The sequence below is a fragment of the Myotis brandtii genome, unplaced genomic scaffold (genome assembly GCF_000412655.1).
Source record: "Myotis brandtii unplaced genomic scaffold, ASM41265v1 scaffold244, whole genome shotgun sequence".
In the NCBI taxonomy this organism is placed as follows: domain Eukaryota; kingdom Metazoa; phylum Chordata; class Mammalia; order Chiroptera; family Vespertilionidae; genus Myotis; species Myotis brandtii.
In genome coordinates this window covers 529,219-549,085 of record NW_005359225.1, presented here as the reverse complement: position 1 = coordinate 549,085, position 19,867 = coordinate 529,219, and the positions used below count along the sequence as shown (strand labels likewise).

The window sequence follows — 19,867 nt, the reverse complement described above, 5'->3', positions numbered from 1 at the left end:
TGTGTTAGAACTTACTACTCTCCTGCTTAAGTCACTGTGATACATTGCTACCTAGAGGAAGAAGCAATGCCCTTAGAAGCTTACTTCCTGCCTTGTTGGGGAAGGCTTCACGCAAAAGGCAGAATCTGAGTTTGACTTTAGAAGAAGAGATGGAGAATTGACATTCAAGTAGAAGGTAGCAGAAAATAAAATACAAGACATTCTAAAGCAGGGGTCCTCAAACTACGGCCCGCGGGCCACATGCAAATACAAATATTGTATTTGTTCCCGTTTTGTTTTTTTACTTCAAAATAAGGTATGTGCAGTGTGCACAGGAATTTGTTCATAGTTTTTTTTAAAACTATAGTCCGGCCCTCCAACGGTCTGAGGGACAGTGAACTGGCCCCCTGTTTAAAAAGTTTGAGGACCCCTGCGACAACTAACTCATTTAGCTCAGACTCTCATCAAGAAACTTTCCTTATACATCCGGTTTCATTCAGTAAGTGGTTACCTGCCAGATGCCAAGCATACAGCAATAAGCAAATCAGACCTAACCCCTGGCCCCCATAACCTTCCAGCACACAGCACTGTAACTGTTTACTGTCGTCTTCATGTCCCTCACAAGGCTAGGAGATTATCGGACATTGGGACAATGTCGGATTCATGCCCATATTGCCACTTCTCCACAAGACCTGGCACAGAGTAGGGGTTTTTGCAAGTGTTTAGCAGATCAATATGACATAACCACCTCTGTACACAGACAGCATCAGGTTGTAAAGAACAGCAGTTATCATATATATGATAACAGCTTACTATTTAGAGACCCTTTCAAACATATCAACATATTTTACTTGCTCTGGAAAATAGAACTTGTAAGCTGGAAGAGGCAGAGGGATCTTTGAAGTTATTGAGTTTTACTCTCCAGCCCTTCCTAAGACAGGGCATTCACTACAACTTCAGGGGACACCTTAAATCAGCGGTTCTCAACCTGTGGGTCACGACCCCTTTGGCGGTCGAACGACCCTTTCACAGGGGTCGCCTAAGACCATCCTGCTTATCAGATATTTACATTACGATTCATAACAGTAGCAACATTACAGTTATGAAGTAGCAACGAAAATAATGTTATGGTTGGGTCACAACATGAGGAACTGTATTTACAGGGCCAGAAGGTTGAGAACCACTGCCTTAAGTGGACAGAATATGCTGCCCTCAACAATCAGGCCTAATCCTGGTTTTGTATACCCAAACCAAAGAGAGGGACTTCTCTTCTAAATTCAGGTTTTCGAAGACATGTCCAGGTAAGGCAAAGTATGTCATCCTCTTTTTATTGATTAAAAAACTCAAGCTCAGAAACTGGCTTTTAAAGGCAAATGAAAAACTGAGCCTAAAAGCCAGTTCTTCTGGTTCCAAGGTTAGGATTTCTAGAACATTAAAAAAAATTTTTTTAAGCTGGAAGGGGTATCTACTGATTGAGTCCAATTCCTTTGCAGTTCCCTGTACAGACAGGGACTCTGGGGCCCAGAGTGTGGGAGTGACCAAGATGAGGGAAACATGGTTCAAACTATGCATCTGCCACACTGTCTTCAATCCCTAACCACCACACCTGCCCATATCAGAATAGAGGAAATGAAGACTTACCAAAGTGTTAGAAGAATTATAATCCTCAGCTAATTTATCTGCAAAGGAAAAAAGACCAGGGACTCAGTCAGTAAACGATTACAGTGCATCTGTTCTTGAGAGCTAAGGAAGCCTAGCCAGTCAAGCCCTTGCCAGGCTCAGAGAATGACAACAGTATTCCTGGTACTATGGGCCCAATACCATGCTAGGCACATTATACACATTACCTCCCTTATCCTCAATAGATTTCTGAGTGCTCTTATTATGTTTCCTTTTATAGATTTGGAAACTGAGGTTCAGAGATGTTAAGTAATCTGCCCAGGGTACACACAGTTATGAAATAGGAGTCAAGATCTGAATTATGGTCAAACTCTAAATACTAGGATAGAACTGTATCCACATCAGCAACTCTATCGTCATCAGGCCTGAATCTAAAAGAAAGAGGATTCATGGCCGGGTTGTCCTGAGCACCCATGACAAATTATGACCAGCCTGCAGCTTGGGCTTCTAGAAAGGATCCTCCACATTCATGTCTATTCCCCACAGGGAGAGAAAGACGAAGGCTCAGGAAATGAGAGGCATTAATCATGTCAAGTCTAATTAAAGGCAGAATCTTGTTTCTAATAATAGATTCAAGCTTCCACAGTAAGGTAATTACCATATTTCACTGATTCTGAGATGTACGTTTTTTCACATTAACATTTCTAAAACAGAGATGTGTCCTATAAAGACTTTTTTTTTTAATTCCTCACCCAAGGATATATTTTTAGATTTTTAGAGAGAGAGGAAATGAGAGAGAGAGAGAGAGAGAGAGAGAGAGAAAGAGAAATACCTATGTGAGAAACATCGATCAGTGGCTTCCTGTACGCACCTTGACTGGGGATCAAACCCACAACCTTTTGGTGTGCAGGATGATGTTCCAACCAAATGAGCCACCCAGCCAGGGCGTATTTCATATTTTAATTGGCAACCTTTTTTCTTTAGTGGTATATAAAATAATGATGCCTCTTAAAATCAGTGATACCTTAGATTTAATGAAATATGAAACATACACTCAATGGAGATTTTAGCAAGAAAATAAGTTTAAAGACCAAGTACTGCATTTGGCTTTATTCTTTAATTCCTAAAGACCCAAGAAGAAAGTGACTTTGCTGGTTCAAGTGACTTTTCTGGAATTAAAGAGGAAAAATATTCTACCAAATCCAATACATTCCTCACCAAGAACAAAGCCCAGAGAATGTCCAAGACCCCAATTTCCATTATATAAGAAAGTGCCAGGTAGTACTTCTTCTGTCCTATGACAAATAATGGACCCAAAAGCTATGACAAAATGTTCTTAAAACAAACCCTGAATAGCCAGCTGTACTCTGGTGAAATCAATTCAGGATGTACTTTAAACATAACACATTGGTTCTTCTTGTCCAAAAGAACATCAGCTTAGGGCAAAACAAAGCACAATACTATGTCCTCACTGCACAACCCCAACCTGATGCTAGTGTTTTTGAGGACTGGGTATTCTGATAATAAACATATCTGGTCCATATAAGAAACAAGTAAGCATTGCTCCTTTTAACTGAGATGTACCATGTCTACATATCAAAATCAAATTCCACAGCACAGAACGACAGAGCAGAGAGGACTTCCAATCCCTTCATTTTACCAATGAGGAATCTAAGGTTCAGAGAAAAGAAACAGGTTCAAGATTACATAAATCACCCTGGCCGGTTTGGCTTAGTGGATAGAATGTTGGCCTATGGACTGAAGGGTCTCGGGTTCGATTCTGGTCAAGGGCCCAGATTGCAGGTTCAATTACCAGTGGGGGGCATGCAGGAGGCAGCCATTCAATGATTCTCTCTCATCATTGATGTTTCTATCTCTCCCTTCCTCTCCCTTCCTCTCCCTTCCTCTCCCTTCCTCTCTGAAATCAATAAAAAATATATTTTTTAAAAAGATTACATAAATCACTGGCAACGTGGAGCTAAATTCCCTATACTACTTTTTGTTAATCAGCACAGAAAATAAAATGCTGAAAAAAATAGAAAAGTTGACAAAAATTGGCTTGGAAGATTATGCTTGGGTTATAAACCGCAATGGATTGAAAGACCCGAATTTAAAACACACTTCCATCAAATATCAGTTGAATCACCCAAAGCAATTCACTTAGTTTCTCTAAGCCTAATTAATTTCTCTGAGTCTGTAAACTGGGGATAATAATCCTTGCCCTACCAATCCTACAAGGCCATGATGAGAATCAAATGCGATCACTCATATACAAGCATATATAGATTGAGATAGTGTTAGCATAATAGTATGAGAAGAGGGGAAACAGAAAAAGGAGAAAGATGACTTTAATAAACCATGTCAAACATAAAAGATTGCCTGGAGTTGGTCCTGGTCTTCAACTTCTAGAAAGTTAAAAATCCTGCATGCACATGCATGTGTACACACACATATACCAGTACTCAATGTTACTCACATATGCATACATAGATGAGTATACACACAATTACCTGGATTGTATAAGCATTCATTCATGAATACTTAAGTGGGCTTTAATTCCAAATATATACAAACCCACAGAGCTACGCTTCCATATACATATATGGCACTTGTCTACATCTACACACATGTAAACATAAAGCAGAAAGTCTTCCAAAGACTTTGAAGCTGAGGCTTTCAAAGCCAGCTCTAATCTCATATCTCCACGACAAAATCCCTAAAACACAAGCTCTAATCTCCTGCCTAGAAAACTCGCCCCGCACCACCCCTCAACCCCAATTCCTCCTTGGAATGCCCCAGTCCTCCAATGTGAAAAGTAAGACAGACCCAGCGGGGCCAGACGTGAAGAAGGAAATACTGCTGGGAACATGCATGACCCTCTCCTGGGCACCACCATGGCAGCATGAGCGAAGCTGCAGTCTGTCATCCTCGCCATCTGTGCCCTTTGATACAAGCCAGATACTTGCTGGGAAAGCATCCTTCAAAATTGGCTAGTTCATCCTGGTTCTCACCTTCCCCAGTAATACTGCCCTTCTAAAAAGACAGCATGGACTCTGGAAAGAGCACTGAACTCGGAGGTAAGAGACCAGCTCTGCCACTAAATCAGACACATCAGAAAAGCCTTTTTTGGCTTTGTCTGCAAAACATGGGGAACTGGAAGTGATATACATACTAGGGCTATTTCTTGCTCTAACATTCTAAGATGCTTTACAAAAGGTAAGTCTCCAGAAATGTAGGCCTTCTCATGACTTGTCTAGGAAAAGAAAATTTCTCTACTATAAAAAGAGGTTCTCCAAATGAAGTTACTAGAGGCAAGTAGTAAACTTAAAGGGTGCTGGTAGAGGATTAGAGGACCTGGCTTCTAATCTCAATTCTGCTATAAAAGACAACCCTGAAAAACATAGTCCCTTATATAGACAGTACATCTAAAGCACATTTATTATTACAGACCTGTTTTTCACTTGACTAATAAAAATCAGTGCCTTGATGAAGAAATTGGGCTTGCCTACTTAAAAGATATACATTAAATGTGTTATTAAATTAACAACAATATTAAAGATACTGATGATAATGACAGCTACATTTCCATGGTGTCATTTATAACCTATGAAGGACTTTCGCATCAATGAGCTCATTTTTTCCTCACTACAACCTCCAGAGATAGGAATTATTACTCCCATTTTGAGGCTCAAAGAAATGAAGTGACAGTTAAAGGCTAGTGAGTGTCAGAAGTTAGATCATCTAGCACAAAGTGTATGTCTTTACATGTCACATCTTTTAAATGTGCAGTTTCAGAGTAAAGATTCAAGTTTAATGCAAAACCCATTGCCTTGGCTAACCCTGTCTTAGTGAAAGTACCATCTCCACTCTTTCCAATACTTTCCTCTCTCACCCCAGGCCAACAGGCAGGGGGCTCTTTTCCACCCACAAGAAAACCCTTTTTCCCAGGCTGCCCTGTTCACAATCTTGTACCTGTAAAGCTCATGTACTTCTGGCTGTTGGAGGTCTTCTTGGAGTTATAGAATTCTAACACATCCAGCACAGCCTGCGGGTTTTTCTTCTGCTCCGACTTAGTGATATTTGATGTCTGAAGCAAGCGGGCCCACTGTTCTGGCATCCCCTGTAAGAGAGACACGCAAAGCTGTCAGGAGGATAGTCACAGGGGGCCCTGAAGGAAAATCAGCGTTCCTCTGATACCTGCTAGCAGCCAAGGGCAATTTAGTCATTCCTCCCTGTGCCCTCAGAGTGCGGCACAAGCCTCTTTTATAAGACTTATCTCATTGTATTAGTCACTTCTTGAGATTTTGCTCCTTCACCAGGCTAATCCTCCTTTGGAATAGGAACCATGTCTGATTTGTCTCCGCACCATCAGTGCCCGGAACAGAGCCTGCCGCCAAAAGGCCACCTCACAGAGCTCTATTTAAGAAATGAAGATTCAAAGGATTCTTCGGTGCAATTTTGGAGACTCGTCAAGTGTCCCTCTCGTGAATAAAAGAAGATAGCAATGAGGGTCTCGAGCAGACAGAAGCATCAGGAAGACTAGAAAGGATTGCCTCTCACGGTGCACAGCCAGAACTCTGAAGGCCTTTCTGTGGCTTGGGACTTACTGTAAACTCCCCTGTGACAGCATCAAACCCAACGTGAATCGTGTGCTCAAAATCTGAAGGAAGAGAAATCTCTGGCCGCTCCTTCTCCTTCTTTTTATTTGCTGCAAAAGAAAGAGAAAAGGAAATTTTAAAAACAGAAACATTATTACATTTTTAGGCTTATTTAGCTCTTTGTTGATCTGTAGGCTCCTTTAGAGGCCAAGAATTATCTATTTCATATCTGTATTTACAGAGCCCAATGCTGGGCTTAAATTGGAATAGATGCTCAATGCACGAGTGAAGACTTACTTTTTTGTCAAACTAAAGTAAGGGAGGCACAGAAAGAACACTCATCGGAGTTAATAGTCCTGTTTCTACTACTAATGAGCCATCTGATCCAGGGAAAGTCACTTCCTTCTTCTGAATCCTATTTTCCCACCCATCTGTAAAGAGAGAAGGCTCAAGTAGGTTGTCTCTAAGGACACTTCCAGCCCTGACATCCTCTATTCAATGAGCTTCTATAGCCTGCGGCCTACTTACTAGGTCTTTGATTATGGACTTCTTTAAGGTTCAATTACAGAATTTTATATTTGGAAGTAGATTTAATAATGCGAGTCATTAATATTTTATCAGGTGCTTACCAGGCAATGGCTCAAATTCTTTTATATGTATTAATTAACTTTAGCCTCACAGCAACTCTATCACTCAGGTACTATCATCCTTATTTTACAGATAAATAAGATTAAGTTATTTGCCCAAAATCACATGATTAGTAATTGGCAGTCCCAAGACCCAAGCCCAGGCAGTCTGGCTCAGAGCCTGATCTCTATACCACTATGCTATGCTGCCTCCCTAGGTTAAGACCTTAAAGGCTCATTAAGTCCAAATACTTGTAGGGTCTGGCATAGAGTAGATGTTCACTACAGTCCTGCTGACCTCGCAGAAAAGTTATAGTGCTGAAGGACCCTTGTTAGGGGTTGAATCGTGTCTCCCCAAAGATAAGTCCTAACTCTTAGTGCCTCAGAATGTGACCTTATTTGGAAATAAGGTCACTGAAGATGTAATTAGTTTTGTATTTGTATCATGCTCTAGTGATTACAAGGCACTTTCACATATATTAGTTCTCTAGAGTCTCAAAACAACAGTGTGACAAGCAGGGCAGTGATTATGGTGCCCATTTGACAGAAGAAACAAACGTTTCAAGAAATTAAGTAACCAGCCCAACGTCACAGAGCAATTCAGAAGCAAATGTGGGACCAGAACTAAGGTTTTCAGACTTCCAGCTCTATAGCCTTTCTATTCTGTCACTCTGCCTCTCAGGGATTGCTGCTGGTTATGATTCTGCTCTCTCTCAATGCATTTATCTTCTACACAGTGGTCAAATTTATCCACTCTTCTCTCTCTTCATTGCCACCACCCTATTTCAGGCAGTTATCTGTGGCCTGAATCATTCTAAGAGTTGCCTATCATCTGCATTCTGGTCCTCTCCAATGAAAACAACAGTTAGAGTAATCTATAGACTTGCTATTCAAAGCAGCATCAGTCAGCATCAACATGTAGAATCTCCAACTCCACCATAAGACTGTTGAATCAGAATCTAAATTTTAATATCTCAAACTCCACCATAGACTATTGAGTCAGAATCTAAATTTTAATAAGATCCCTAATGATTCGTGTGTATATAAAAGTTTGAGAATCAACCCACAGGCAACATCATACTCAATGAGCAAAAACTAAGTGTTTCCCTTAACATCAGGAACAAGACAGGGATGTCCACTTTCACCACTCTTTTTTTATTTTTATTATTCTTTTTTAAAAAATATTATAATGACAATCCCCTGCCCTCCCTTACCCCCCAGTGTCTTATGTCCATTAGTTATGCTTATATGCATGCATACAAGTCCTTCGGTTGATCTCTTACTCCCCTCCCTTCTGCCCCCCAACCCTCTCTGGCCTTCCCACTGCAGTTTGACAATCAGTTTGAGGCAGCTCTGCCTCTGTATCTATTATTGTTCAAAAGTTTGTAATGGTCTTTATTATCCATGAATGAGTGAGATCATGTGGTATTTTTCCTTCATTGACTGGCTTATTTCACTTAACACCACTCTTATTCAACATAGTACTGGAAGTTTTAGCCATAGCAATTAGACAAGAAGAAGAAATAAAAGGCATCCAAATTTAAAAAGAAGAAGTAAAACTGTCATTATTTGCAGATAACATCATACTGTATATAAGGAACCCTAAAGATCCCACACAAAAAACTAGTAGAACTGATAAATTCAGTAAAGTAGGCTGAAAAATAAATATCCGGAAATCCGTTTCACCTCTACACCAATAATGAACTATCAGAAAGGGAAGCTAAGAAAACAATCCCATTTACAATTGCATCCCCCACCCCCCACCCCCCCAAAAATACCTTGGAATAAACATAACCAAGGATGTAAAAGACATGCACTCAGAGAATTATAAAACACTGAAGAAAAAAACTGAAGAAGATACATATAAGTGCAAGCACATACAGTGTTCATGGATAGGAAGAATTATCAACATTAAAATGTCTATACTATCCCAAGCAATCTATAATACCATGCAATTCCTAGCACGATACCAATGGTGTATTTCAAAGAACTAGAACAAATATTCCAAAAATTTATATGGAACCACAAAAGACCCCAAACAGTCACAGCAATCTTGAGAAAGAAGAACAACGTTGAAGGAATCACGCTACCCGATATCAAATTATACTATAAGGCCATAGTAATAAAAACAGCATGGTACTGGCACAAAAACAGACTTATAGACCAATGGAACAGAATAGTAAGCACAGAAATAAACCCACGCCTTTAGAGTCAATTAATATTTGACAAAGGAGGCAAGAACATACAGTGGGGTAAAGACAGTCTATTCAATAAATGATATTGGGAGAATTGAACAGATAGATGAAAAAAATTAAACTAGACCACCTTCTCACACCACACACACATAAACTCAAAATGGATTAAAGACTTAAATGTAAGCCCTGGCCGGCTTGGCTCAGTGGATAGAGTGTCAGCCTGCGGACTGAAGGGTCCCAGGTTTGATTCCGGCCAAGGGCACATGCCTGGGTTGCGGGCTCAATCCCCAGTAGGGGTGTGCAGGAAGCAGCCGATCAATGATTCTCTCTCTCCCTCTCCCTTCCTCTCTGAAATCAATAAAGAAATATATATATATATATATATTAAAAAGAGTTAAATGTAAGTCACAAAACCATGAAAATCCTAGAAGAAAACACAGGTGGTAAAATCTCAGACATTTTCTTAGCAATATTTTTTCTGATATATCTCCTTGGGCAAGAGAAACAAAGAAAAATAAACAAAGGGAAATACATCAAACTAAAAAGCTTTTGCACAGCAAAGGAAACCATCAGCAAAATGAAAAGACAACCCATTAAATGCCAGAACATGTTCACCAATGACACATCTAATAAGGGGTTAATACACAAAATTTATAAAGAACTTTTATAACAACACACAAAAAACAACAACAATCCAATTAAAAATTGGGCAAAGGACTTGAATGGGCACTTCACCAAAGAGGACATACAGATGGTCAGGAGACATATGAAAAGATGCTCAACATCACTAACCATCAGAGAGACGCAAATTAAAACCACAATGAGATATCACCTCACACCTGTCAGAATGTCTATCATCAATAAATCAACAAACAACAAGCATTGGTGAGGAAGTGAAGAAAGGGGACCCCTCATGCACTGTTGGTGGGTCTGCAGATTGGTGCAGCCATTATGGCAAACAGAATGGAGGTTCCTCAAAAAATTAAAAAATGGAACTGCCTTATAACCCAGCAATCCCACTTCTGGGAATATATCCAAAGAAACCTGAAACACTAATTCAAAAGAATATATACACCCTTATATTCACTGCAGCGTTATTTTCAATAGCTAAGATTTGGAAGCAGCCCAAGTGCCCATCAGTAGATGAGTGGATAAAAAAATCTGTGGTACATTTACACAATGAAATACTACTCGGCTATAAAAGAGAAGGAAATCTTACCTTTTGTGACAGTATGAATGGACCTGGCAAGTATTATACTAAGTGAAATAAGCCAATCAAGAAAGACAAATATCATATGATTTCTCTTATATGTGGAATCTAATGAATAAAACAAACAAATAAAATAGAAACAGACTCATAGATACAGAGAACAGACTGACAGCTGTCAGAAGGGAGGGGACTTGGGGGGCTGGGGCAAAAAGGTGAAGGGATTAAGCTGGAGGGAGGGGGAAACACATTACAGACACAGATAACAGTATGGTTATTACTAGAGGGAAAGTGAACACACAATATAATAGACAGATGATGTGTTATAGAATTGTATACTTGAAACCTATATAATTTCATTAACCAATATCATCCCAATAAAATCAATAAAAATTAAAACAGATAAAATAAGCCCAGCCGGTGTGGCTCCGTGGTTGAGCATTGACCCATAAACCAGGAGATCATGGTTTGATTCCCTGTCAGGGCACATGCCCATGTTGTGTGGCTTGATAACCAGTAGAGGGCATGCAGGAAGCAGTCGATCAATGATTCTCTCGCATCATTGATGTTTCTATCCCTCTCTCCTCCCTTCCTCTATCTGAAATTAATAAAAACGTATTTAAAACTGATGAACAAAATAGATTTAGAGACACAGCAGCCTGGAACAGACTGTGGAATCTCAGAGGGAAGGTGGGGGTGAGTGGGTTAGTGGGAAGAGATCAACCAAAGATCAATTTGTGTGCATATATGCATAACCCATGGACACAGACAGTAGGATGATGAAGGCCTGAAGTAGGGGTTGGGGGCGGGCTAGGAGGGGTCCATGGGAGTAAAAAGGGGGCATATGTAATACTTTCAACAATAAAGATTTAATTTTTAAAAAACATATTTAAAAATAAAAGTTTAAGAATCAAGGGAATGAGAAAACAAACCACAGACAGGGAGAAAATATTTGCAAAAGATATATTTAATAAAGAACCATTATCCAAAATACACAAAGAATTCTTAAAACTCAACAATAAGAAAACAACTCGATTAAGAAAATGAGCAAAAGACATGGGTACACACATTGCCAAAGAAGATATACAAATGGAAAAGATGCTCAACATCATATATCATTAGGGAACTGCAAACTAAAACAACAATGAAGTAGCACTCCACTCCTGTTAGAATGGCCAAAATCAAAAAGTGACACCATATGCTGATGAGGATGTGGAGCATCAAAAACTTTCATTCGTTGCTGGTGGGAATGCAAAATAGTACAATCATTTTGGAAGACAGGTTGCAGTTTCTTACAAAATTAAACATATTCTTTCCATACAATCAAGCAATCACACTTGTTGGTATTTAGCCACATGAGCTGAAAACTTGCACATAGATGTCTATATCAGCTTTATTTATAATTACCCAAACTTGGAACCAACCAAGATGTCCTTCCGTGGGTGAATGGATAAGTAAGCTATGGCACCTCCAGAAAGTGGAATACTGTTCAGCACTAAAAATAAATGATCATCTGGCTGGTGTGGCTCAGTGGTTGAGTGTCGACCTATGAACCAGGAGGTCACGGTGCCATCACTGGTCAGGACACGTGCCCGGGTTGTGGGCTCGATCCCCAGTGTGGGGCATGCAAGAGGCAGCTGATCAGTGGTGGAACCATTATCCAAAATACACAAAGAATTCTTAAAACTCAACAATAAGAAAACAACTCGATTAAGAAAATGAGCAAAAGACATGGGTACACACATTGCCAAAGAAGATATACAAATGGAAAAGATGCTCAACATCATATATCATTAGGGAACTGCAAACTAAAACAACAATGAAGTAGCACTCCACTCCTGTTAGAATGGCCAAAATCAAAAAGTGACACCATATGCTGATGAGGATGTGGAGCATCAAAAACTTTCATTCGTTGCTGGTGGGAATGCAAAATAGAACAGTCATTTTGGAAGACAGGTTGCAGTTTCTTACAAAATTAAACATATTCTTTCCATACAATCAAGCAATCACACTTGTTGGTATTTAGCCACATGAGCTGAAAACTTATGTTCACACAAAAACTTGCACATAGATGTCTATATCAGCTTTATTTATAATTACCCAAACTTGGAACCAACCAAGATGTCCTTCCGTGGATGAATGGATAAGTAAGCTGTAGCACCTCCAGAAAGTAGAATACTATTCAGCACTAAAAATAAATGATCATCTGGCTGGCGTGGCTCAGTGGTTGAGTGTCGACCTATGAACCAGGAGGTCACGGTGCCATCACTGGTCAGGACACGTGCCCGGGTTGTGGGCTCGATCCCCAGTGTGGGGCCCTGGCCCCATTCTGGGCGAGTGTGGGAGGCAACTAATTGATATTTTTTTCCCCCCCCCCCCCTTCCTCTCTGAAGTAAAAAAAAAAAAAATATTTTTAAAAATAAAAAAGAAATGATCTATCAAGCCATAAAAAGAGGAACCATACATGCACATTACTAGGTAAAAGAAATCAATCTGAAAAGACCACAGGTTTTAGCTATTTACCCACTTGACAATGTATCTTCCAGAAGCAGCTGCTTTGAGAGGGAAGGCTAAGGACTTATCAAGGCCGAAATTAAGCTGTCATTTATGACATAAATCCATCTGTCTTGCTTACAGGAATGCATGGGACACGTTGCAGGGCTTTGGAATTGCTTTCTGTGCCTAAATTTCTTTTGATCTAGTTACTTAAAAGTGTCTTAAGAATAACTGTTATTTTTATATTTTATTTATATTTATATATCACTATATTTTTACATATTATTTATATTATGTTAATATATCATCATAGGCTTGGAATGGCAAGTGCAAAATGAATTTTGGTAAAGAAGTCACAAACAGAATGGCTCATCGGATGAGCAGTCTACAAGAACAGAGCCCCAGGGAAATGAAGTCCTTTAACACATAAACACACAGGGTACTGCTGAAGGTGGCTTTGCTTCATATGCAGTACCTCCCATAGTACCTTCATATACAGCACCTCTTCCTCTCATTATCCCTTTAAACATTCAGCCATCTTTTAAAGACTGGTTCAAGTCCCACTTCTTCCCAATGGATTTCCTGACCTTTCCTCCCTCTGTGAATTCCCAAGACACTGAGTCAGCATTTAGTTATTTCCTATCTAGAATGATTCTTTGGGGTTTTTTAAGACTTACCTCCTAACCTAAGATGTAAAATTCTTGAGGACAAAAATCATGGCCCAAAAGAAAATAGTACCTATGCTATTGTTGTTACTATTTTAAGGTTATTACTGCTGTGTTATGACTGTTATAAACTATTTTTTTATTATTGTTATTGTTATTTTGAGGATCACTAAAGTTACCTTTGTAAGTTGAGTTATCTTTAACATAAGAAAGTATCGGAGACATATCTAGGTTAACCTCATGAGATACCTGGGTCAGAACTTCCCAGCTGGATTCCTGACCCTCAAAAACTGAGATAACAAATAGTATTTGTTGTTTTAAGATGCTTAAGAGAAGGGAAGAGTGTTAGAGTCATATTTCCTATCTCACTCATTAACAGAAAACTGGCTGAATAGAAAGCAGAATCATCCTGATTTCCTGTAACTAGAGATCACTGGCTTGAGGACATAAAGTGGAGAAACAAGCATACAACCTCACACATCCTAATCTTAACCCTACCTGTGGCCTAGTCCACTCAGCTCGCTGACACATGAGGCTGACAATTTCAAGTCTCATGTTGTTGTACAGCCATCCATTTTCAGCACAAGGCACTGGCCTTATTTATATTTTTAAAAGATTTATTTTTAAGAAGCACCTCTCATTGGTTCAGCCGAGCTAATCTGAACTCAAGGCAGTAAAACACTCCAAACTTGGAGAGATAAACACTGACGTAGTCCAGTTTTAAAATTAACTTTGCTAAATGCTTCCCAAGCTCAGATAATTCCACTTTGGTTGTGAAAATGTAGCCAGAAAAAGATTCCAAACGAAAAGCTGCAGGACTTCTTAGAATAAACCATAGGCTCCAGGCCCTGACCACAGGAACCAGGCTCTCCCACACGGAATTCTGCAGCTCAGCACCACCTATTACAGGCCCTGAGTGACAGCTTCTTCCCATCATTTACGCATTCCCCCAGGCACACACTGAAGCCACCCTGGAGGTCAGCATTAGGTGATGCCCACAGACATATCCCCACTGCCGACTCCCATCCCAGTCACCACCACAGCCCACAGAGAACTCTCCTTTCTTATCCCCCAAGTCTTCTTAGAGACCCAAAAGGACCCCTCTGGAAATTCTGGGTCCAAAGTCTGGCTGAAACCCAAGCATCTGTATTTTTTAAAAGCATCATGAGTGACTCAGATGTGTCATCTGGGTTGAGAACAACTGACAGAGATGTTATGCTAGGATGTAACACATACTTAGGAAGACTTAGTTCCGCACTCATCCCTGCCACTTCCCAGCTGTGAGACCTTGAACAATTTACTTTCCTCAGCCTCCACAACAGAAAATGAGTTGCTGTGGGTATCAGATAAAACAAGAAATGAGGTTTTTTAGTAAAACATACACACAAACACTTCATATTTGTACAGTGTTTTATAGTTTAGAAAATGCTTTTACACCCACTACTTCAAATGAGAAAAGCCTACTAATGTTATAGGGTGGGTGGAAATTATAATTATTACCATGTTACAGATAAGAATACTGGGATTAAAATAAATAGGTAAGGGGGGGCGGGGGGTCACAGTAAATATCAGAGGTAGTGCTGGCGGCAAGAATGACACCAGGCGTCAGACCAGTGGAGCCAGACCGGACCTCGGTTCAGCAACCTCGGTATTTGAGTTCTGGCTAAGAAAGAATTCAGAACCACAACTGAAACTGTAAGAAAAAGTTTATTTAGAATGTCACAGAGGTAAAAGAAGTGAGCCGTAGGAGAAATGGGCTTAGGAAACAAGTTACAGAGGCAAAGGAAGAGTCCTTGGAGCTTAGGAAAGAGAAAGGTAAAGCTAACCCGCCAGGGAGGGAAGAAAAGGGGAAGGGGAAAGGAGTGGGCCAACTCCAGGGAGAGCTCACTGGCCCTCCTCCGAAGGGCTGTTAAGGATGGAGATTTTTAGGGAGAGCCCCAGAGGGGGGTCTCAATATCTCAACGGAATTTCATTAGCTTTCCAGGTGTGTCCACTGATTGGTCAGCTCCAGGGAGGGGGTCACTAGTCAATGCAGCTGGTCCTGATATCAGCCATAGTATAGCTTGTCTGGTTTTGTTGCTTTTCTGGGCCAAGCACTGAAACACAGCTGAGGCCTAGACATATTTGATGTGGGTCAAAACTTCATTGTCCTGGGCTATTCTCTGACCCCCTTGTTCATTCCCTGTCTAAGGGGGTCTAACGGGCATTACTAGCAACATGCCAGGGGAGGCAAGGTCAGCGAGGGCCCCAACCACATGACCATCGATGTGAAAGGTTAGGGGGTCTAAACCACCTGACCAGCAATATGCTAGAGAAGGAAAGGTTACCCAGCGGGTGAGGTCCTTGTTTTCCCAGTTCTTCTCCTTGCTAAGCACCCAGGGCTTTGGACCAGAGTGACCTTCTGTATCTGCCCCAGCATCTTTGGTCTGCTCATGTCTGTCTAACTGCCAACCACAGTAGGACTCAATCTAGGTGATCTAAGTCCAGTTCTAGACCATTTCTCTGTGCAGCTGGTATAAATTTTCAAATATTTTACAAAGGGCACACCACTTTAAAGACTGCGATGATGTGAATCCTGCTGGGACTAGGTTAAGCACAAAGCAGCAGGTCAACAATGCTGATTGGTTGAATGGCAATATCAACTGAGCACAAAATCAAGCTGAATAAAAGCTCCAAACAAAAGGTAAAAACCACTTTTCGAAAAATGTCATTTTGATGTACACATGAATCATAGCCATCTAGGACCTTAAACCTGTGAGCTCAGGGCATGTATGGAAAATCTATAACTAGAGAATGAAAGAGAAGTTACTAGATCATTTCATAACAACTTCTTATAACTCTATACTTTGAATTTATAGAGATGCAGCTTTAACCTTGAGGTAAGAGATTTGTTTTCAGACCAGATTTGGCCTAAGGTTACTCAGTAAGGATTTCCAGAAGTACTACTGGAGCTATAGCTCTTTGGCCTAGATCAGTGGTCGGCAAACTGCAGCTCGCGAGCCATATGCGGCTCTTTGGCCCCTTGAGTGTGGCTCTTCCACAAAATACCGACTTCTGCGCATGGGCCACGAAGTTTCAATCGCACTGTACATATTTTGTGGAAGAGCCGCACTCAAGGGGCCAAAGAGCCACATGTGGCTCGCGAGCCGCAGTTTGCCGACCACTGGCCTAGATTGTTTTCACCTACATAGACAACCTGATCCAACTTCACCTTTATAATATCTCATTTATCTAATTACTAGAGGCCCATTGCACGAATTAGTGCACCAGTGGGGTCCCTTGGCCTGGCCTGTGGGATTGGGCCGAAACCGGCTCTCCAACATCCCCCCAAGGGGTCTAGGATTGTGAGAAGGTGCATGCCAGGCCAAGGGACCCCACTAGTGCACGATCGGGGCCAGGGAGGGACACAGGAGGTTGGCCAGCCAGGGAGGGACCCCAGGAGGGCTCCAGGGCGTGTCCAGTCTGTCTCACTCAGTCCCCATCGGCCAGACCCCAGCAGTAAGCTAACTTACCAGTTGGAGCATCTGCCCCCTGGTGGTCAGTGCACATCATAGCAAGCGGTTGAGCAGCCTTAGCATATCAGCATATTACGCTTTGATTGGTTGAATGGCCGACCGGATGACCAGACACTTAGCATATTAGGCTTTTACTATATAGGAGGATAGGATTTCAAAGGTATGAGAGACTATATTTATCCATTGGATTGATTCTAATGTTTTAGCTTAAGACATTGCGATCTACAGAGAAATAATTAACCCAAATCAGGCAGCCAATTTATGGGAGAACCAAGACTATAACCTAGATATCCAGACCCCCACTTCCCTATTCAGCACCTAAGATCATCCCTTTAGTTCCAAATGATGTCTGAAGGTTATTCTTCCATCTGCTGCTATGAGCAGAAATCTTTTTTTAAGAGTTTTATTGCGATATAATTCATATAACATATAATTCACCTATATAGTGTACAATTCAGTGGCTTTCTGTATATTCACAGAGCCTGGTGAAAATCCCCACAATCAATTTCAGAACATTTTCATCACCCCCAAAAGAAAACCCACTTAGCCAAAATTCCTCAATTCTATCTGCCTCCCCCACAGCCCTTGACAACAATTCATCTACTTTTTGTCTATGGATTTGCCCATTCTGAACATTTCATATAAAAAGAATTATATAATATGTAGTCTTTTGTGACTGCTTTCTTTCACTAACATTGTTCTCAAGGTTCACCCATGTTGTAGCAGGGGTCAGAACTTCATTTCTCTTTGTTACCAAATAATATTTCTTTGTATGGATACACTACTTTTTATTTATCCATTCATTCATCAGTTAATGGATATTTGCATTGTTTCTACTTTTGGCTATTATGAATAATGCTAGTGCAAACATTCATGTACTAGTTTTTGTGTGGGCATGTTTTCATTTCTGTGTTATGTGGTAACTAACTCTACTAGTATGTTTAACATTTTGAGAAACTGACATACTTTTCCACCGTTGACTATACTATTTTACATTCTGACCAGCAGTGTATGAGGGTTTCAATTTCTCCAGGTCCTTGCCAACACTTGTTATTATCTCTCTTTATTATTGTCATCCTAGTGGGTGTGAAGTAGTCTCTCATTGTGGTTCTGATTTGCATTCCCCAAGTGGCTAATGATTATGAGCATCTTTTCATGGGCTTACTGTATATCTTCTTTGAGAGATGTCTATTCAGATACTTTGCCCATTTTATAATCAAGTTGTCTTTTTATTGTTCAGTTGTAGTAGCTCCTGATATATTTCTTATACAAGTCCCTTATCAGATATATAATTTGGAAATTTTTTCTCCCAGTCTGTGGGTTATCTTTTTACTTTCTTGATGGTATCATTTGAAGCACAAGGTTTTAATTGATGATGCCTAGTGAGCAGAAATTTTATTATCTTCCTAGTTTGTCAGCAAGAAAAATTCCAGACTTTTAATTTTATTTTTTACATATATTTTTATTGATTTCAGAGAAGAAGGGAGAGGGAGAGAGAGATAGAAACATCAATGATGAGAGAGAATCATTGATTAGCTGCCTCCTGCACACCCTCACTGGGGATCAAGCCCACAACCTGGGCATGTGCCTTTGACTGGAATCGAACCCAGGACCCTTCAGTCCGCAGGCTGATGCTCTATCCACTGAGCCAAACCAGCTAGGGCCCACACTTTTAATTTTAAAAGTCCTCTTCCTTTCCTCAGCAATTACTTGCCCTCTTCACTACATGTGGAAAGCTGGGTTGAAGGCCTTCCTATTTACAGAGATCTTATAACAATTATGGTTGATAAAAGCACAATATTTAGGGCCCACACTTTTAATTTTAAAAGTCCTCTTCCTTTCCTCAGCAATTACTTGCCCTCTTCACTACATGTGGAAAGCTGGGTTGAAGGCCTTCCTATTTACAGAGATCTTATAATAATTATGGTTGATGAAAGCACAGTATTAAAAATAAGCACACATCTAAATAGAGGGATAAACAAAGTGGCTCTATATGTGGGAGAAGGTGCCAGAGCAGGGTAACACCACGTACATCATAGCCCCTGTACCTAGGAAGTTGGTAGCTACTATATAAATGAATTAGCCAGAAAATGCAAGTTATGCAACTTACCCACCTTTCTTCTATCTAGACCTGAAAAGAGCTCACAGTGAAGGTGGAGTAGCAGGAAGGGTAAACACATAAAGATGCAAGCCCAATGTACTCAATAAAAAGCCTCATTAGTTCTCATTTCAGTTATTCACCAAGCATTTTCTATTTGTAAGACCATTGCTTATTAGACATCGCTATGTCAAGACATTTCAAATGCAAAGTGTCTAAAATTATCCTTTCACCTCAAATGCAAGGTGTTTAAAGTCATCTTCCCTGCTCTCCAACCGCCAGCCCTCTTGACTTGTTTCTCTTCCTGTGTTCCCTATTTGGCAAATGATGCAATCATCTACCATCTCCCCCGATCTGTAGTTATGCAGTTATATTTTTCTGCAACACAAAACATTTTCTGCAATTCATCAGTGTGGTTGTTATATTTGGCTCTTTCAGAATCCCAGTTCTGATTTTGTCATATAATCTCCTAGTCATGCATCCCACCTTCAACAAACCAGTAAAGAGAAGGGGAACTAATATTTGAGTGCCTTTTGTGCAGAAGGTCCTGTATTAGGAACTTTGAATGGAATCTTCACACAACAACCCTGTGAGATATTATCCCAATTTTAGAGAGAGGATAATGCCATTCTTTCCCAGAGATAGAAAACTAAAAGTCAAAGGAGTTAACTGACATACCTAAGGGTAGAGAGCTGTAAGTGATGAATCCAGGATTTGAACCAGGTCCACCTAAATCGGAAGCTCATGATAACTAATTACAGACAGAAAGCCAATTTCTTCAGCATGCAACAAGAACAAAGCCCTGCAGGCATGACTGAGAATTTTACTTCATAGCAACAGACCCTTAAATAAATATTTGGGGCTGAGG

The 19,867-nt window shown here is 40.4% G+C and overlaps 1 protein-coding gene across 1 annotated transcript in view; it reads right to left on the bottom strand.

The window, feature by feature from the left end:
• PAK1 (p21 protein (Cdc42/Rac)-activated kinase 1) overlaps positions 1-13,611 on the bottom strand; it is a 51,194-nt gene extending 37,583 nt beyond the window's left edge. The window contains exons 1-4 of the mRNA XM_014540361.1: positions 13,566-13,611; positions 6,207-6,307; positions 5,572-5,719; positions 1,621-1,658 (exon numbers count right to left, since the gene is read on the bottom strand). Coding sequence (XP_014395847.1) covers positions 1,621-1,658; positions 5,572-5,719; positions 6,207-6,307; positions 13,566-13,611 — 333 coding nt within the window. The remainder of the gene's footprint in view (positions 1-1,620; positions 1,659-5,571; positions 5,720-6,206; positions 6,308-13,565) is intronic.
• Between the last annotated feature and the right edge of the window lie 6,256 nt (positions 13,612-19,867).